The sequence below is a fragment of the Trichophyton benhamiae genome, assembly GCF_000151125.1.
Source record: "Trichophyton benhamiae CBS 112371 chromosome Unknown contig00142.0, whole genome shotgun sequence".
Classification (NCBI taxonomy): Eukaryota; Fungi; Ascomycota; class Eurotiomycetes; order Onygenales; family Arthrodermataceae; genus Trichophyton; species Trichophyton benhamiae.
The window spans coordinates 215,260-228,094 of record NW_003315099.1 but is presented as its reverse complement, the minus strand read 5'-3'; the positions used below and the strand labels follow the sequence as shown (position 1 = coordinate 228,094).

Genomic DNA, 12,835 nt, shown 5'->3' with positions numbered 1-12,835 from the left:
GCACAGTGATATACATAGGTGAAGCCAAGTCTAGTCCCCATGCTCGTACTGACCCGTTGCGTCTATTCTTTTCACCTCCTCTGGCTCCACTCCTTTACCCCTGGCCGGGATAGTAAACGAGCGCCGTACACGATGGGGCCTTATGATGCCTCGAGAAGCCGGCTTGCGGACAGCGGAGTCATGGATAATCTTGGAGGCATGTGGATCTTCCTGTCCGTCACACTTAGCGCGAATATCTTCCTTTGCTTGTCTTGACAACTCGAATCCGGAGCCACTCATTTCAACGAGATATTTATATGCCGTTTCGAAACGAGAGATCTCAACACAAAGCAGGACTAGATTCTCGTAGGTTTTGCGGTCGGGAAGTATCTTCATCTGTATCATCTCTTGCACAAAGTAGCCGGCCAGATCAGCATCGTTGGACCCGCGGCATGCCTTGAACAGGATGTTGAAGGTTGATGTCTCCACACTAGAGGAGCAGAGGGTATGAAGTTCCCGGTATAAGTCCCATGCGGTCTTCGCATCACCTAGATGAGCACAGAGTTCCAGCGCAACATTTAGAAGGGGCAGAGGGAAAACTAGATCTTCCTCTTTTTTCATCCGCTTGAACGTATCCCAAACATCCGTCGGCTTTGACCCGGCCATAATGAGATGGGATAGGAGTGATCTAGTAGAGCCGGTTTTGACTCCGATACTGCTGCTGTCCATGCTGCAGAGGATACGAATCGCTGATTCGACGTCACCAGACTCAACGTACGTATCAACAAGTGATTCATAATCATTCAAGGTTAGTACACCATTGCGGTTTCCTAACACCTTAAACACTGACGCCGCCAGTCTGGCGTTGCCTGTTCGAGCGCTGATAGCAAGCACATTGTCACAGATACCGTATGGTGGATTCAAATGGCCTAGCTCGACCTGTTGTTCCCAGATAAACTGGGTCAATTCAGGATGCATCGCAGCACTTGAGATGTCCAGTAAACGGTGCCATAGATTTGGCGATAGTGTCAGGCCAGCTTCAACTCTAGATCGCAACAAGTGCAGTACTTCCTCGAACTCTCCATATTCCGCAAGGTTGTAGAGGAGGAGTGAGTGAAGCCAGCCTTGGACAGGCACATGCTGCAACTTCATGTGCTCCAGAGTCTCCAGTGCCATTTCAAATTGTCCTTCTCGAATATATCCCGTCACTATATTATGCCAACCTGTCGGACTAAGTGATATCCATCGCTCTCGGAGTTTCCGTATGATTTCGGAACGAAGCAGATAATCGGGGTGTACAGCCAGGGCCTAACAGATGAGTATATATTGTCAGCAAGCTATTCTAACCAACAGACAGAAGACAACACTCTGCAGCAACTCACCTTTAATGCAGCATGCAAAGTTCCTGAGTCCACCACTACTCCATTCTCCTTCATGTCATTTAACAGTGCCTCTACTTGCTTAGCTGAGCCTCGAATACATTGAGTATTCGCAAGTATCATCGCACGATAATGCCGAGTCTGCGGGCGAACATGCCTCCTCCGTACAAGCTCCGTAACAACATCTAGAGCAGCAGTATGGTTGGGTAGCTTTTCAACTACATTCTGCAGTATATTCTCCAAATTTCCTTCCGTTCTCTGGCTAAGATCCGACGGTATTTTGCTCTGCCGTAAGAGCTTCCTTACTGTCTTCTGTTCCCTCGGTCGGGGTGTTCTATGACGACTGGACGCTGATTTCGACTTGGAGCCAGTCTGTTCCTTGCCCTGGCTACCTTCTGCGGTATATGACCCTGGCATCGAGGAACTGACGGGTTCAGCAATACTCAGCTGATTGAATGTCGCAGAGAATGCGGATCTGGGGGAGCAGTGGAAAGCTCTGCGCCTCGGCGACGGAGCGTCATTGTCAACTGGAAAACGCTGTCTTGGTGATTCAGACAGCAAACGGCCTAGCGAAGGCCGGAAGCAAAGCCATAGCCCGTCTATGGCCACTGTTCTGGTCGACATGCTTTGCTCTTCGCTCTCTCTTAATTCTCTTTGGTAACTTCAACAAGAAGAATTGGGAGGCTGCGAGATGGTCACGTGATGGTTCCTGGGCCCCGGCCGTCTTGCCCTGAGCGAAGAACAGGCGTATGGAGGGAGGTGAAGGCAGAGGATCAAAAAAATATGTAGCTGGTTTTCTTTTTCTATATACACCTATTTTCGAGCATCTATGCCAAATAGCTCGCACTTGTTCTAGCCGTATCCTTCTCGCGCTGAAGCCGCTCTCTCTTTTTCCGCTCATAGATACCCCTGACAACCCTCTTCAATTGGTCCTCACCTTCAGAAAAGTTGCATTTGGCAAGATGGACGGCGGAATCGATCTGCTCTGCGGTATATATAAAGTTCCAAGTACTCAGATAATCCTCCTCAAGCGGATCGAGGATCTTGCGTTCCGCGTCAGGCTCATCTTTATCGGGATCAGGCAGAGCTAGGCATGCAGGATTTGGCAAAAGGGGGAAATAAGCAACTGCAATACCAGCATGAGGCTGTGTGAGTTGAAATTCGGAGTCCTTTTCATTTAGAGCTGCTTCGTGGAACAGGCGTTTGGACGGTGGGGGTTCAGCGGACGATATCCTCTCCTCTGTGGTGCCGAGCCAGATGTTGCAGAAGGTCAGGTCGGGGTCGTTTCCACGTGAGTCAGGAGTGCGTTCTTTGCTAGCCTTTTGAGCGGCAGCAACTTTCTTATCCGCTTCTTCCTTTGTTAATTGGGCTTCCTCGGCGATGATGTCTGCCGTTTCCTCGGGGGATGCACTAGATTTTGGCCATCCAGCTCCGATGGGCCATCCCTTGATACCTCGCTGATGAGCATAACCATCAACAACGGAGAGCCAGTTTGCTTCTTTGCTGTCAGCTGAGACATCAAATGCGACGATGAGATCGACATTACGTCCCGGCCGAAGTAGTGGATAGATAGGCAGATTGTTACTCATACCCGCATCCATTAGTCGTAAGTGGGAGTCCTGGAAGACAGAGTCGGGACAGGAATCAGGCAGTTTGCCCTCCATTCCCAGGACGAAATTTGGTACGGTGGCAGGATCAATTGGGTGGACACGAGTGAGGTCTTCGCTTTTACCTTCGATCAGGGCGTCGATGCTGCTGAATCCGGCGAGGCCCATGAACGCGGGTCGGATCTCCCTGTAGTAATGAGCTAGCGTGGCGCAAAATGCACTCCCCCAAACTCCCATGAGCGCGGGAACACGTAGTTCAGGAACAGCATATCCATGAGCGGCGGCAATGCCCTTCCCATTCTTGAAGTTTCGACCCACGGCCCATGTGGGGATACCTGCAGCAAATTCCTCGCAGAACAGCTCGTAAGGGGTAAACTCGAACCACTGGAACCAGCTCTCGCGTTTGGATATTTCCTCCAGCTCGTCTTCGGAAGCACCCGGCTTGGATGGCTTGGGTATTTCGTGTCGAACTGCGGTGTAAATTGGCATCGGGTTCGCCCCTCCTTTTACCACAGCGCGTTGACTAGAAAGTTGCAGGTCGCTGTCGTTCAAAGCAGCCGTATCCTGGGGGACCATGAGTCTGGCTGCGAGCAATATACCATATACATCGACGAGGCCAAAATCGGCTTTGGGGTCTCCCTTGAGCTTCTCAATCACACCGCGTAGGAGATATTTGTTTGTAGGCGGGGTAGTCAGGATATCAAGTGCCTCTGGAGGGAAAGCAATATGCGTGTGAAGCCTTGCCTTGAGATGGTCAATCATCTTACCAAAGTCCTGACCGCCAATAGACGAGTTAAAGAGAGTCTGCAGCCAGCATGAACCGCTCACGCCAGCAGTATACGTCAAGCAGTCCCAGAGCCCGGCTTCCTTGGCAGCCATGTACGATCCTGTTCCGGCAATGAGAGCTCTCAGTCCTCCTCCAGAAGCACACATGGCGATCACAGGCACGTCATCAGGGTGCACTTCATCTTCCGGCAAGCCCAAGTAAGACGCGAGGTTTCTTGCAACAACCTTACGGCGGTCCGAGAGAAAGGCTTCTTCCTCTGAGCACAATGTACCTCCAATCCTAACACTGGCTTCTTCAACAATGCTGGGGTTGAAACTAGGGTCACAGGCTTCTTTCCATACATCGTCGGCCACGGACCCGGGAGCCATTGAGAGCTCCCGTTGCAGGTTTCGAAGGATATCTGGTGAGAAAAAGGTCCAGCCAGGCGAGATATAGTCCTTGAAGACAGCCGACCAGTCTGCGCTCCAGTCCGAAGAGCTGAAGTAGCCCTCTGCAGTCCCTAGCCTGTCCGTCATCGTCTCCCATGCAGACTTGGGCTCAGCGTCGCCACCGGCATCAGCATCATGCTTGTTCTCCTTCTCTCCGGACTGTATCCCCGACTTGACTAGCTTATCCAGTGCAGACTCTTCTGGGGTCTGAGGCGTTTTCTTCGCATTCCACACCGCAGTGCTGCGTCCGGCATCACACCGGACACTCTGCTTCCCCAGCAGCGCAATGGAGGCACTGCCGGACACGAATAGCGCTCCCTTCAGCGCCTGTCGCCATCTCGCCTGTAGGAACCTAGCGGCGCCCATGACAGCACGATTGATGGTTAATGACAGTCAATGTCTACTTTGAAGCAGCTGCCATGTCCCGGTTGGCAAAGATCCTGTTGTCTCGACAGGGAGATTTGGGGTTTCCGGCCAACATTTGCCCGCGGCAGCAATTGAGTTTCGGTCGGCGCTTAGATATTCCGGCATGAAGCGACCCCAGCGCTTATCACGGCTATTATAGGCGCTTCATCATGGCTGAATCGAAGATTCTTAGTGGTGGTTGTTTTTTTTTTTTTTTGGCAACCGTATCTTGCCAAATATTCATGGTGTCATAGTTACGTTCTCAAGTGCACTTACATACAGGTTCAGCAAGCTAGTACTCCGTACTCTGTAGTGTTTCACGTTGCCCCAGGTGTTCCAAGCTGCAGTTTAGCAGTACTGCAGCATCAGATATTCTCCCCTTAGTTAGATAGAGGCCTCCCCATGTCTTCTCCGATATATGAGTTTTGTCATTTTTCCCACTTCTCGCTGCTTCTCTCTCGCTTATCACTTAGGTACAGATACCTAAGCTCTATATCACGTGAGGCAGGGTATTTTCATTATTTCCACCAATAAAAGGCTAACTTGGATTGTCAAATTATAGGATATTGCATTTCATTGGCTTATCTAGCTTCATTTATTTATCATTGGCTCTAGCTGGAGATTACGTCTTGGCAGTATGAGGCTCTTGGCAAAAGGAAAGTCGTCCATGATATCATTCCATCGCTTTATCATGCGGCTTGTCCACGCCGGTCACTTGTGTGTTTCCATCTTTTGACGCGGTTTTGACCTCCAACTACCATATCTTACTACGGAAGACTCTGGCAAAAGGTCGTTGCCGGCTCTCGGTGTGAAATCTTGCCGGAAGGACCGTTGTTACTCCCCGCCTCCGGACCGTTGGACTAGCCGTTACCCCCTATGTGAAAAGGGGACTCTTGTGCTACCCCCCGATGAACTAAGGAGCACCCATCGAGCGGGAGTTCGGTATTACCATCTTGTCCTGAGAATCGCCGCCCATCTGCCAATGACTGACACTCTTCAGATAGGCCGGCGCAATGGGCGCTCCACGAAACGCCGTCTACGCCGAAGAAAGCGCAGAAGTCGAAGTGCTCTATGCGGACCTCGAGAAGCTCAACACACTCACTAAACGGATTCAAGGGTCTTTATCTCGGCTAGAGGCTAGCGGAAAGGTGGTCAAGAATGCGATCGGCCCCATATATGGCAACACACAGGCGCTACATGCCACCAACACAAATATCGATAGGGTAAACGATGCTATCGAGCGAATGCGCCGGCCGTTAGACGTAAAGGGCCAGGAAGAGAGTATCATACGGGCTGGGTACGGATTTCACCTATCACCTTCTTTACCATCTGTTTGATCTAACTCGTAGCATCTATAGACCGCAAAATGCTGGCTTGCCCCAATTCATTGGGGCGTTAAAACGTATTGACCTCGCACTCACAGACCTGAGCGCTACCAAACTGCGCTCAAACCAAAAGGCTGTCTCTGAATTTAGCTCACTGCTCAGCTCGGGTAGCAGTAAGCTCCAGGATCTCTTCCACTCTACCCTGAGAGCGGAAGCTAATACTATCGAACCACTTCATTACCTTACTAAACGTGAGCTACTGTACCCACCTTGATAGAACATAGACACGTGCAACTTTTCCCAGCTAATATTTCTATAGAACTCCCCTTTCCTTTGCTGTCCCAGGATGCTTTCTCCGAACTTACGCCCGTTGCCGGTGCAATTACCGCTGCCTCCAAGCACATCCCTCAGCAGGGTCATATAGAAAACCCAGCTATCTCTATCTACGCGGAAGTCCGAGGCCCTTACTTGACGAACAGCTTGCAAAACCTAGCTACCGCTTCAATCAATACGGCAAAACGCAGGGCAGTTGACGGTCCTTACAAGCAAGGCACCAATGGAATCGGCGTGTACTCAAATGTCATCGAAGGAATGTTCGTTTCAGAGTATGAAAACATCGTCAAAATATTCCCTCCAGACCAACAAGGCAAGGCTCTGCAGGCAACATGTCGACCCCCTCTGGCAGAATTCTCCAAAACTATGCGAGAGCTAAACATGTATATCAAATCGAACCTGATCAACGATTGTTTCCTTGCTTTTGAAATAATCGATATCGTCACTTCTCTATCATACCGCCTAGATTCAAAGACTGGTGATCTTAAGAATCTATTTTTTGAAGCTCTAAGGCCCATACGAGAAACAGCCAAATCATCTCTGACTGAACTATTAGAAGAGACCAAGCGCCGATCAGCAGCCCTTACCACCTTACCCCAAGACGGCTCACCTGTCCCACTGGTGAACGAAGTAATGAGCTCTCTATCCACGCTAACCGCTTACTCCAAACCTCTTGCTTCCATCCTCACATCACTAGGAGACGGCAACTGGAAACCCTCTGCAGTCCCGAACACCGCACCTCTTGACGTGGGCCCAGACAGCTCTACCCTACTATCCCATTTCATACTCGACATGATCGACACACTTCTCTCTTCCCTTGAAGCTCGCGCCCGGGCGGTGCATAAAAGCAAAGCCACGCTTGGCGCCTTCATTGCTAATAATGTTCACATAGTCGACAGAGTCATACGCAGTACTCCAGAACTATCGAACTGTTTGTCAACGCCAGAAAACGCAAGCAAACTTGAAGTATGGCGCAAGAAGGGTGTGTCGATATACCTTGATGCTTGGCGTGATCCGTCCTCCCATCTACTGGACGTACAATATACAAGCAGAGGCGGTGCCCGACCAACCTCAGGAGGACCCGTCGATTCCAGCGCCATCGTGAAGTCACTCTCCTCCAAGGATAGAGATGTGATCAAAGATAAATTTAAGGCTTTCAACTCTTCATTCGACGAACTGATCGCGAAACATAAGTCATTAAACATGGAAAAGCCTGTTCGCACGTCTCTCTCCCGCGAGGTACAGGCTGTCATTGAGCCCCTTTACGCGAGGTTTTGGGACAGATACCATGAAATCGACAAGGGAAGAGGGAAGTACGCCAAGTATGACAAGGGGAGCCTCTCTGCACAGCTCTCAGCTCTAAGCTAGGATGCGTTCTCCTTGGGTGGGATTTCTGACCGATGTTTTCCAGTATATATTTTGAGCCTGTCCTTTGCACCTAATGAGATATATCTAATTTTCGCACCAAATTCCTTTATCCCCCTGAACATTATCCAGTTTATAACGGTAAATTTCCGCCAGTCTAAGCCAGCCGGGATATCCATTAAAAGCCCCCTCTTCCCGCGCCCCCCCTCCTCCTCTCATTAGTTAAGCACGGATTATTTAAATATCGTGAGTGTTGTTCAACAACCCGTACCTCTGACTTAGAGCTCTCGAGGTTTAACCATCTCATCCGCTATGCGATCATGGATATCTTACAAGGCTATAGCAGGGTCCCCTTTGACCAGCATTACGCTGGATACGAGTCAGTGCGGAGAGATTGCAGGCTGCAGCCGAACTAGGCTCCCAGGCGTCCTGCATTTACTCAGCCAACAATCATCAGCTGTTAGAGGGATCTGCATGCTATTTATCCAGCAAGCACCCCCATGTCCTCTAGATATATTCTTCACGCTGCCTAGAAGTGAATATTTGGCTTCTACATAGGTGATGAACTAACAGCAATATCTGAAAATGGATCCGTTGTCCATCACCGCCAGTGTCGCTGGACTGATAACGCTTGCAGGAGTCATCATCTCGAAAGGGTTTCAAATCTCGGACAGGTTTACCAATACCGAGAAAGAGCTGAATTCGCTTCTAAATGAAGTTTCCAGCTTTTCTGGTCTCTTAGTTGGTGTGCAGTCACATTTTGAACAGCATCAAGCTTCAACCCCTTTTTCCATATACTCTCTGAACCTACCAAGGCTCAGAGAAAGGGACCAATCACCAACGACTCCAGCCGGGCATCTTTATACTGCTCTCAACGATTGCAAGTCTATATTAGAAGATGTGAAAAGGTTGGTAGAAAAGATATCCATCACGCCCTCCTTCCAACTGGTTCTTCGCCGTGAGGTCTTTTTAAAAGAGGCTGTCAAACACGCTGCCAAACTAGAGCGTTACAAATCCTTTTTTATACTAGCCTTTCAGATAAACAGCTGGTATGAACGCCTTAATTATACCCAAGTAAATGTCGGCAGTCGATAACATTTATCAGGGCACGCGAAGAAGAATCCCGGCCGATTACTTCTTTGATGAAGAATCAATTGGAGACGATCGGAGCCGCACAAAGACGTCTTGAAGATAAACATGAGGCTCAAATACAGGGTAAGCAGTTTATTCTCTGTTGCATATTCACGGGTATGTAGGATTTCTTACACAAATCTTAGGCAAGATGAAGGACGAAATCTTCGACTGGCTGGGGAATGCCACAGTAGCAGCTCACAGTGACTCTCTGGAATCAAGACACCCGGAGACAGGGACATGGTTTCTTAGCAGCTCTGAATTTATAAATTGGATATCGGACGATTCCTCCAACCTCTGGCTTGATGGCATAGGTACATACCTCTATCACACATATTATCTATTCAGAGAGAGCTAATGTTTTACGTTGTAGCTGGCTCAGGAAAAACGATTCTAATGCAAGTGGTTCGGATATTTGAAATCCCTTATAATAATTGGGAATGTAGATGGCTAACATTTTATCAGGTCTATGGCTATCGACTACCTTCAGGAGCTTGCAGAAAACAAGGACGAGTTGAGCGTGGCTTATCACTATTGCGGGTCTCCAGAGACACACAAGGATGGCCTTGGAAAGCTGCTTGGTAGACTTGTGTCCCAAGTTCTCCGGCAAGCTAAGTCGGGATCTGCCTTGAGTGATACGTTCGAGACTCTAAGCCGCCTCAAATTGCGGTCTAGATACCCTCCCCTGGAACAAATGAAAAAGACATTGAATACCATTGGAAATTGCTTATCCACCGTTTTCATGGTTATAGATGGCATCGATGAGCTTTCTGACTCTGACGGCTTACTGCGCATCATTCGAGAGATCTCCATCGCTTCCAAGTCTTTCAAATTCTTGATATCAAGCCGAAGCAACGCTATGGTTGTTGATTCATTGTCAAACTGTCGTCACCTCAGTTTGAACTGCGACCTTATCGACGGTGATATTGAACGATATGTACGATTTCGTGTCTCAAACTTCCGGTGGCATGACGTTCCGGACATGGAAGAAATAATTCAAGGGCTGGTCAAAGGTGCAGATGGAATGTAGGTTATGCCACCTATGGATATCTCTTGTTTACATTGTTTTTTGCAGTACTGAGTGAAATACACAGGTTTTTATGGGTTGCTTATCAGCTGGATTCTCTGTCACGCATACGGACAGCGATACCAAAATCAGCCCTTAATTCATTACCACGAGGTTTAGGACGTACATACGAAATGATTCTGTCGAAACTATCGGATGAAGACAAACATCTAGCCCTCAGAATACTGCAATTTATTTTGTGTTCTGAGCGTGGCTTACATCCGGCGGAACTAGTGGAAGCAATAGCTATAGATCCCGGCCAGACGAATCCACAGCAACTCAAGGGAAACAAGCTTCGCAATGAAGATGATGTTTTTGAGATTTGCAGCAATCTCATACGGCGCTCAAAGGCAACTGGACATATCATGCTAGCTCACCACTCTGTTCGGGAATTCTTGATATCCCCTTCTCTAGAGTCGGGGGAGCTCAATCCTTTTTACATCAGCGATATTGATGCCTCGATCAAAATTGCAATGTCATGCCTCACGTATCTTAATTTTCAAAACTGTCACACTCTTTCAATTTCTGAGGATATTCCTGAAGATGCTCTGGATAGGCTCGTTGCTGAATACCCTTTCCTTAGTTATGCTACATGCAACTGGTCTCGCCATATTCCCACCATTTATGCTGAGTCCCAGTGCTTATTAGAACCTATTATCAAAAAGTTCTTCAACCCAGAGCTTGGAGGCCTGAAATTTTGGATTGCGTTTGCGCAATATACCTACGGAAGGTTTCGGATTCCGTCCAAGTTGACGCCGCTCCATATCTGCTCCATAGTTGGTGCCTGTGAAGAGGTCATCCAGCTTGCCTCTCCAAAAGAGAATGCAGACATACGTACTGAGAGAGGGCAGACAGCACTTCACCTTGCTATTGACAATGGCCATCCAGAATTAATTGGAAGTCTTATTAAAGCTGGGGTACCAATCAATACCCAAGATGGATATGGCCAGTCAGCTTTACATAAAACGATAGAACTGGGAGACAAAAATGCCGTGATATCACTCCTTTCGGCTGGGGCAAACGTCAATCTAATAACACATGATGGGACCACAGCTTTTAGCATTGCCGCGGATAATAACTGGACTGCGATTATGTATCTCATCGCACGTGTGGTTAAAACCAAGCTTACTCTCCCAGATGGTCGTACGGTCTTACATCTTGCAGCCCAGTCTGGAGATATTGAAAGTGCGCAAGAATTAATAAAGAGAGACAACTCACTATTACATCAGAGAGACCCAAATCAATGGACGGCTCTTCATTTTGCGGCTCACCATGGCCAAACCCGCATGGTCAACTTCCTGTTAGACAAAGATATAAGGCCTAGTTTGGATATCAACGAGTGGTCACCAGCACATTCTATCGTCCAGCGTCGAGATACAGCAACTCTGAAACGGCTTCTAGAGTGCCCCTGGTCGGCCGATTATGAGTCTAGAGTAGACTATTCTGACGTACTGCGCCGGGAAGCTCATCCGCGCGCCCCAATGTATCTTTCGCACAGTCAAAAGTATGGATATACAGGCAGATCCACTCAACAGGAGCCTACATCATCACCTCCCACGCCTCAGATGCCTTCGCTTGCTCACAGATATCAAAATATCAGTCGAGACTCCGCTTCACGTTACCCGACTGCCTCGCCATTTGGTAGTGCATCCAGTGGCTCTACAGAGCGTGGGATCTTTGGTCAGCCTCCGCCTCCCCTAAGCTTCTCGCAAAATCTATTTGGTGAGAGAAGGACCTCTGGGGCATACGGATATTCCACCGAACCACGGCTTCCGAAGTTTCATTCGATTATACGATCTCTACTCGATCTCACCATATCATTAAACTATCCCGAAGGTTTTGGATGTCTTATAGAGTGTCAGGGCGAATACACTGTTATGGTATTGGGCGAATTACGCCAATTAAAACTCGTTTTGGAGGTTCCTGGAGGATCCAAACTGTTTAGGCTACTATTCTTAGAGTCACCGCTAAGCGTCCAGTTTGATATTTTATTATTTGCATTGACAGAGAGCCGCAGTGACTTCCGTCCAACTATTCAGAACGCGATACAAAATTCCCCGTATCGTGTGCATGGCGCCCTTCTCCTACATTCAGTTGACCAACTCAAAGCCCAGCCTCTGGTGTTTTTACTGGAGACATTGAGCCCCGGCCAAAGGTTACATGTTTTATCATGGGTCATTGACCAGTATTATGACGTTGACTTGATGGCACAAACAGCCCGTAGGCATCCACGGAAGGAATCTTTTTTAAGGGCGTTCTTGAGGGTTCTCATTTATGACAAACACGCCGATCACATCAGCTCCAGCAGCGGTTGCTCAATCAATGACGGACTTCGCCTGCAGAACGATCACTTCACTTTTCTCCTTCTAGAGGAATTGGTCTTTCAGGGGCCGGCGCAGATACGGAATGTTTTTTCCAACTTCACGCATTTCTCAGACGAATCACCCAGCCTGGACCTTGTTACAAGTTTAATTGATTATGCAAATCGAACCCGTGGCTTCAGTGATGGAGATGACCGGTTTATAAACGACATCCTCTCTTCGACATTGCTGTTGGCTAAGACAGACGGGAGGGCGGATATAGCAGCAATGCTACTAGAAGCGGGTGCTGATGAAAAAACTGTCGTGGGGAAGGCTGGGCCTGCTATACCCACAGAACTTACAACCCTCCAAATTGAGGATAAACTCGAGCAACTAAGGCTGAAGTTAGCCACGGTCGAAGACGGCCAATAATGGTGGAAAGCATTCCATTGATGACCTAGACTTTCACTTGGGTGTCCTCAGGACGCTTAATGGGTTATTCAAAACCAATCCCGAGACAAAAAAACATCTCGAGCCGAAGAGTGCAATATATGGTTGTGGCAGGACTTTTTTTGATAGCATTGGGTTCGAAATCATACATTCCAGGATCGGTAAACCGCTGTTGGGCCTCAAGACACCGAAAGGAGAGGCTGCCCTGGGATTTGCCTCGCTGCGGAAGAAGTGAATTTGCCCGTGTGTTAATGGGACGACGCAGGCCTCACTGTAGCAA

At 48.5% G+C, this 12,835-nt stretch overlaps 5 protein-coding genes across 5 annotated transcripts; 3 read left to right on the top strand and 2 right to left on the bottom strand.

The window, feature by feature from the left end:
• Positions 1-30: 30 nt before the first annotated feature.
• On the bottom strand, positions 31-1,775 carry ARB_00639 (pentatricopeptide repeat protein; the record flags this gene model as incomplete). Its single annotated transcript, XM_003013048.1, has 2 exons — positions 31-1,287; positions 1,362-1,775. The coding sequence occupies 2 exons, from the start codon at positions 1,773-1,775 to the stop codon at positions 31-33; spliced, it is 1,671 nt and encodes a 556-aa protein (XP_003013094.1).
• A 410-nt stretch (positions 1,776-2,185) lies between these two features.
• ARB_00638 (uncharacterized protein) lies at positions 2,186-4,546 on the bottom strand (the record flags this gene model as incomplete). Its single annotated transcript, XM_003013047.1, has 1 exon — positions 2,186-4,546. One exon carries the CDS (start codon positions 4,544-4,546, stop codon positions 2,186-2,188), a length of 2,361 nt encoding a protein of 786 aa, XP_003013093.1.
• Positions 4,547-5,598: 1,052 nt separating this feature from the next.
• ARB_00637 (uncharacterized protein) lies at positions 5,599-7,611 on the top strand (the record flags this gene model as incomplete). The annotated part of the gene is made up of 3 exons (XM_003013046.1): positions 5,599-5,882; positions 5,944-6,161; positions 6,230-7,611. 3 exons carry the CDS (start codon positions 5,599-5,601, stop codon positions 7,609-7,611), a joined length of 1,884 nt encoding a protein of 627 aa, XP_003013092.1.
• A 582-nt stretch (positions 7,612-8,193) lies between these two features.
• ARB_00636 (uncharacterized protein) lies at positions 8,194-9,097 on the top strand (the record flags this gene model as incomplete). Its single annotated transcript, XM_003013045.1, has 3 exons — positions 8,194-8,657; positions 8,714-8,823; positions 8,886-9,097. 3 exons carry the CDS (start codon positions 8,194-8,196, stop codon positions 9,095-9,097), a joined length of 786 nt encoding a protein of 261 aa, XP_003013091.1.
• Positions 9,098-9,208: 111 nt separating this feature from the next.
• On the top strand, positions 9,209-12,537 carry ARB_00635 (uncharacterized protein; the record flags this gene model as incomplete). Its single annotated transcript, XM_003013044.1, has 2 exons — positions 9,209-9,765; positions 9,834-12,537. The coding sequence occupies 2 exons, from the start codon at positions 9,209-9,211 to the stop codon at positions 12,535-12,537; spliced, it is 3,261 nt and encodes a 1,086-aa protein (XP_003013090.1).
• Positions 12,538-12,835: the final 298 nt, after the last annotated feature.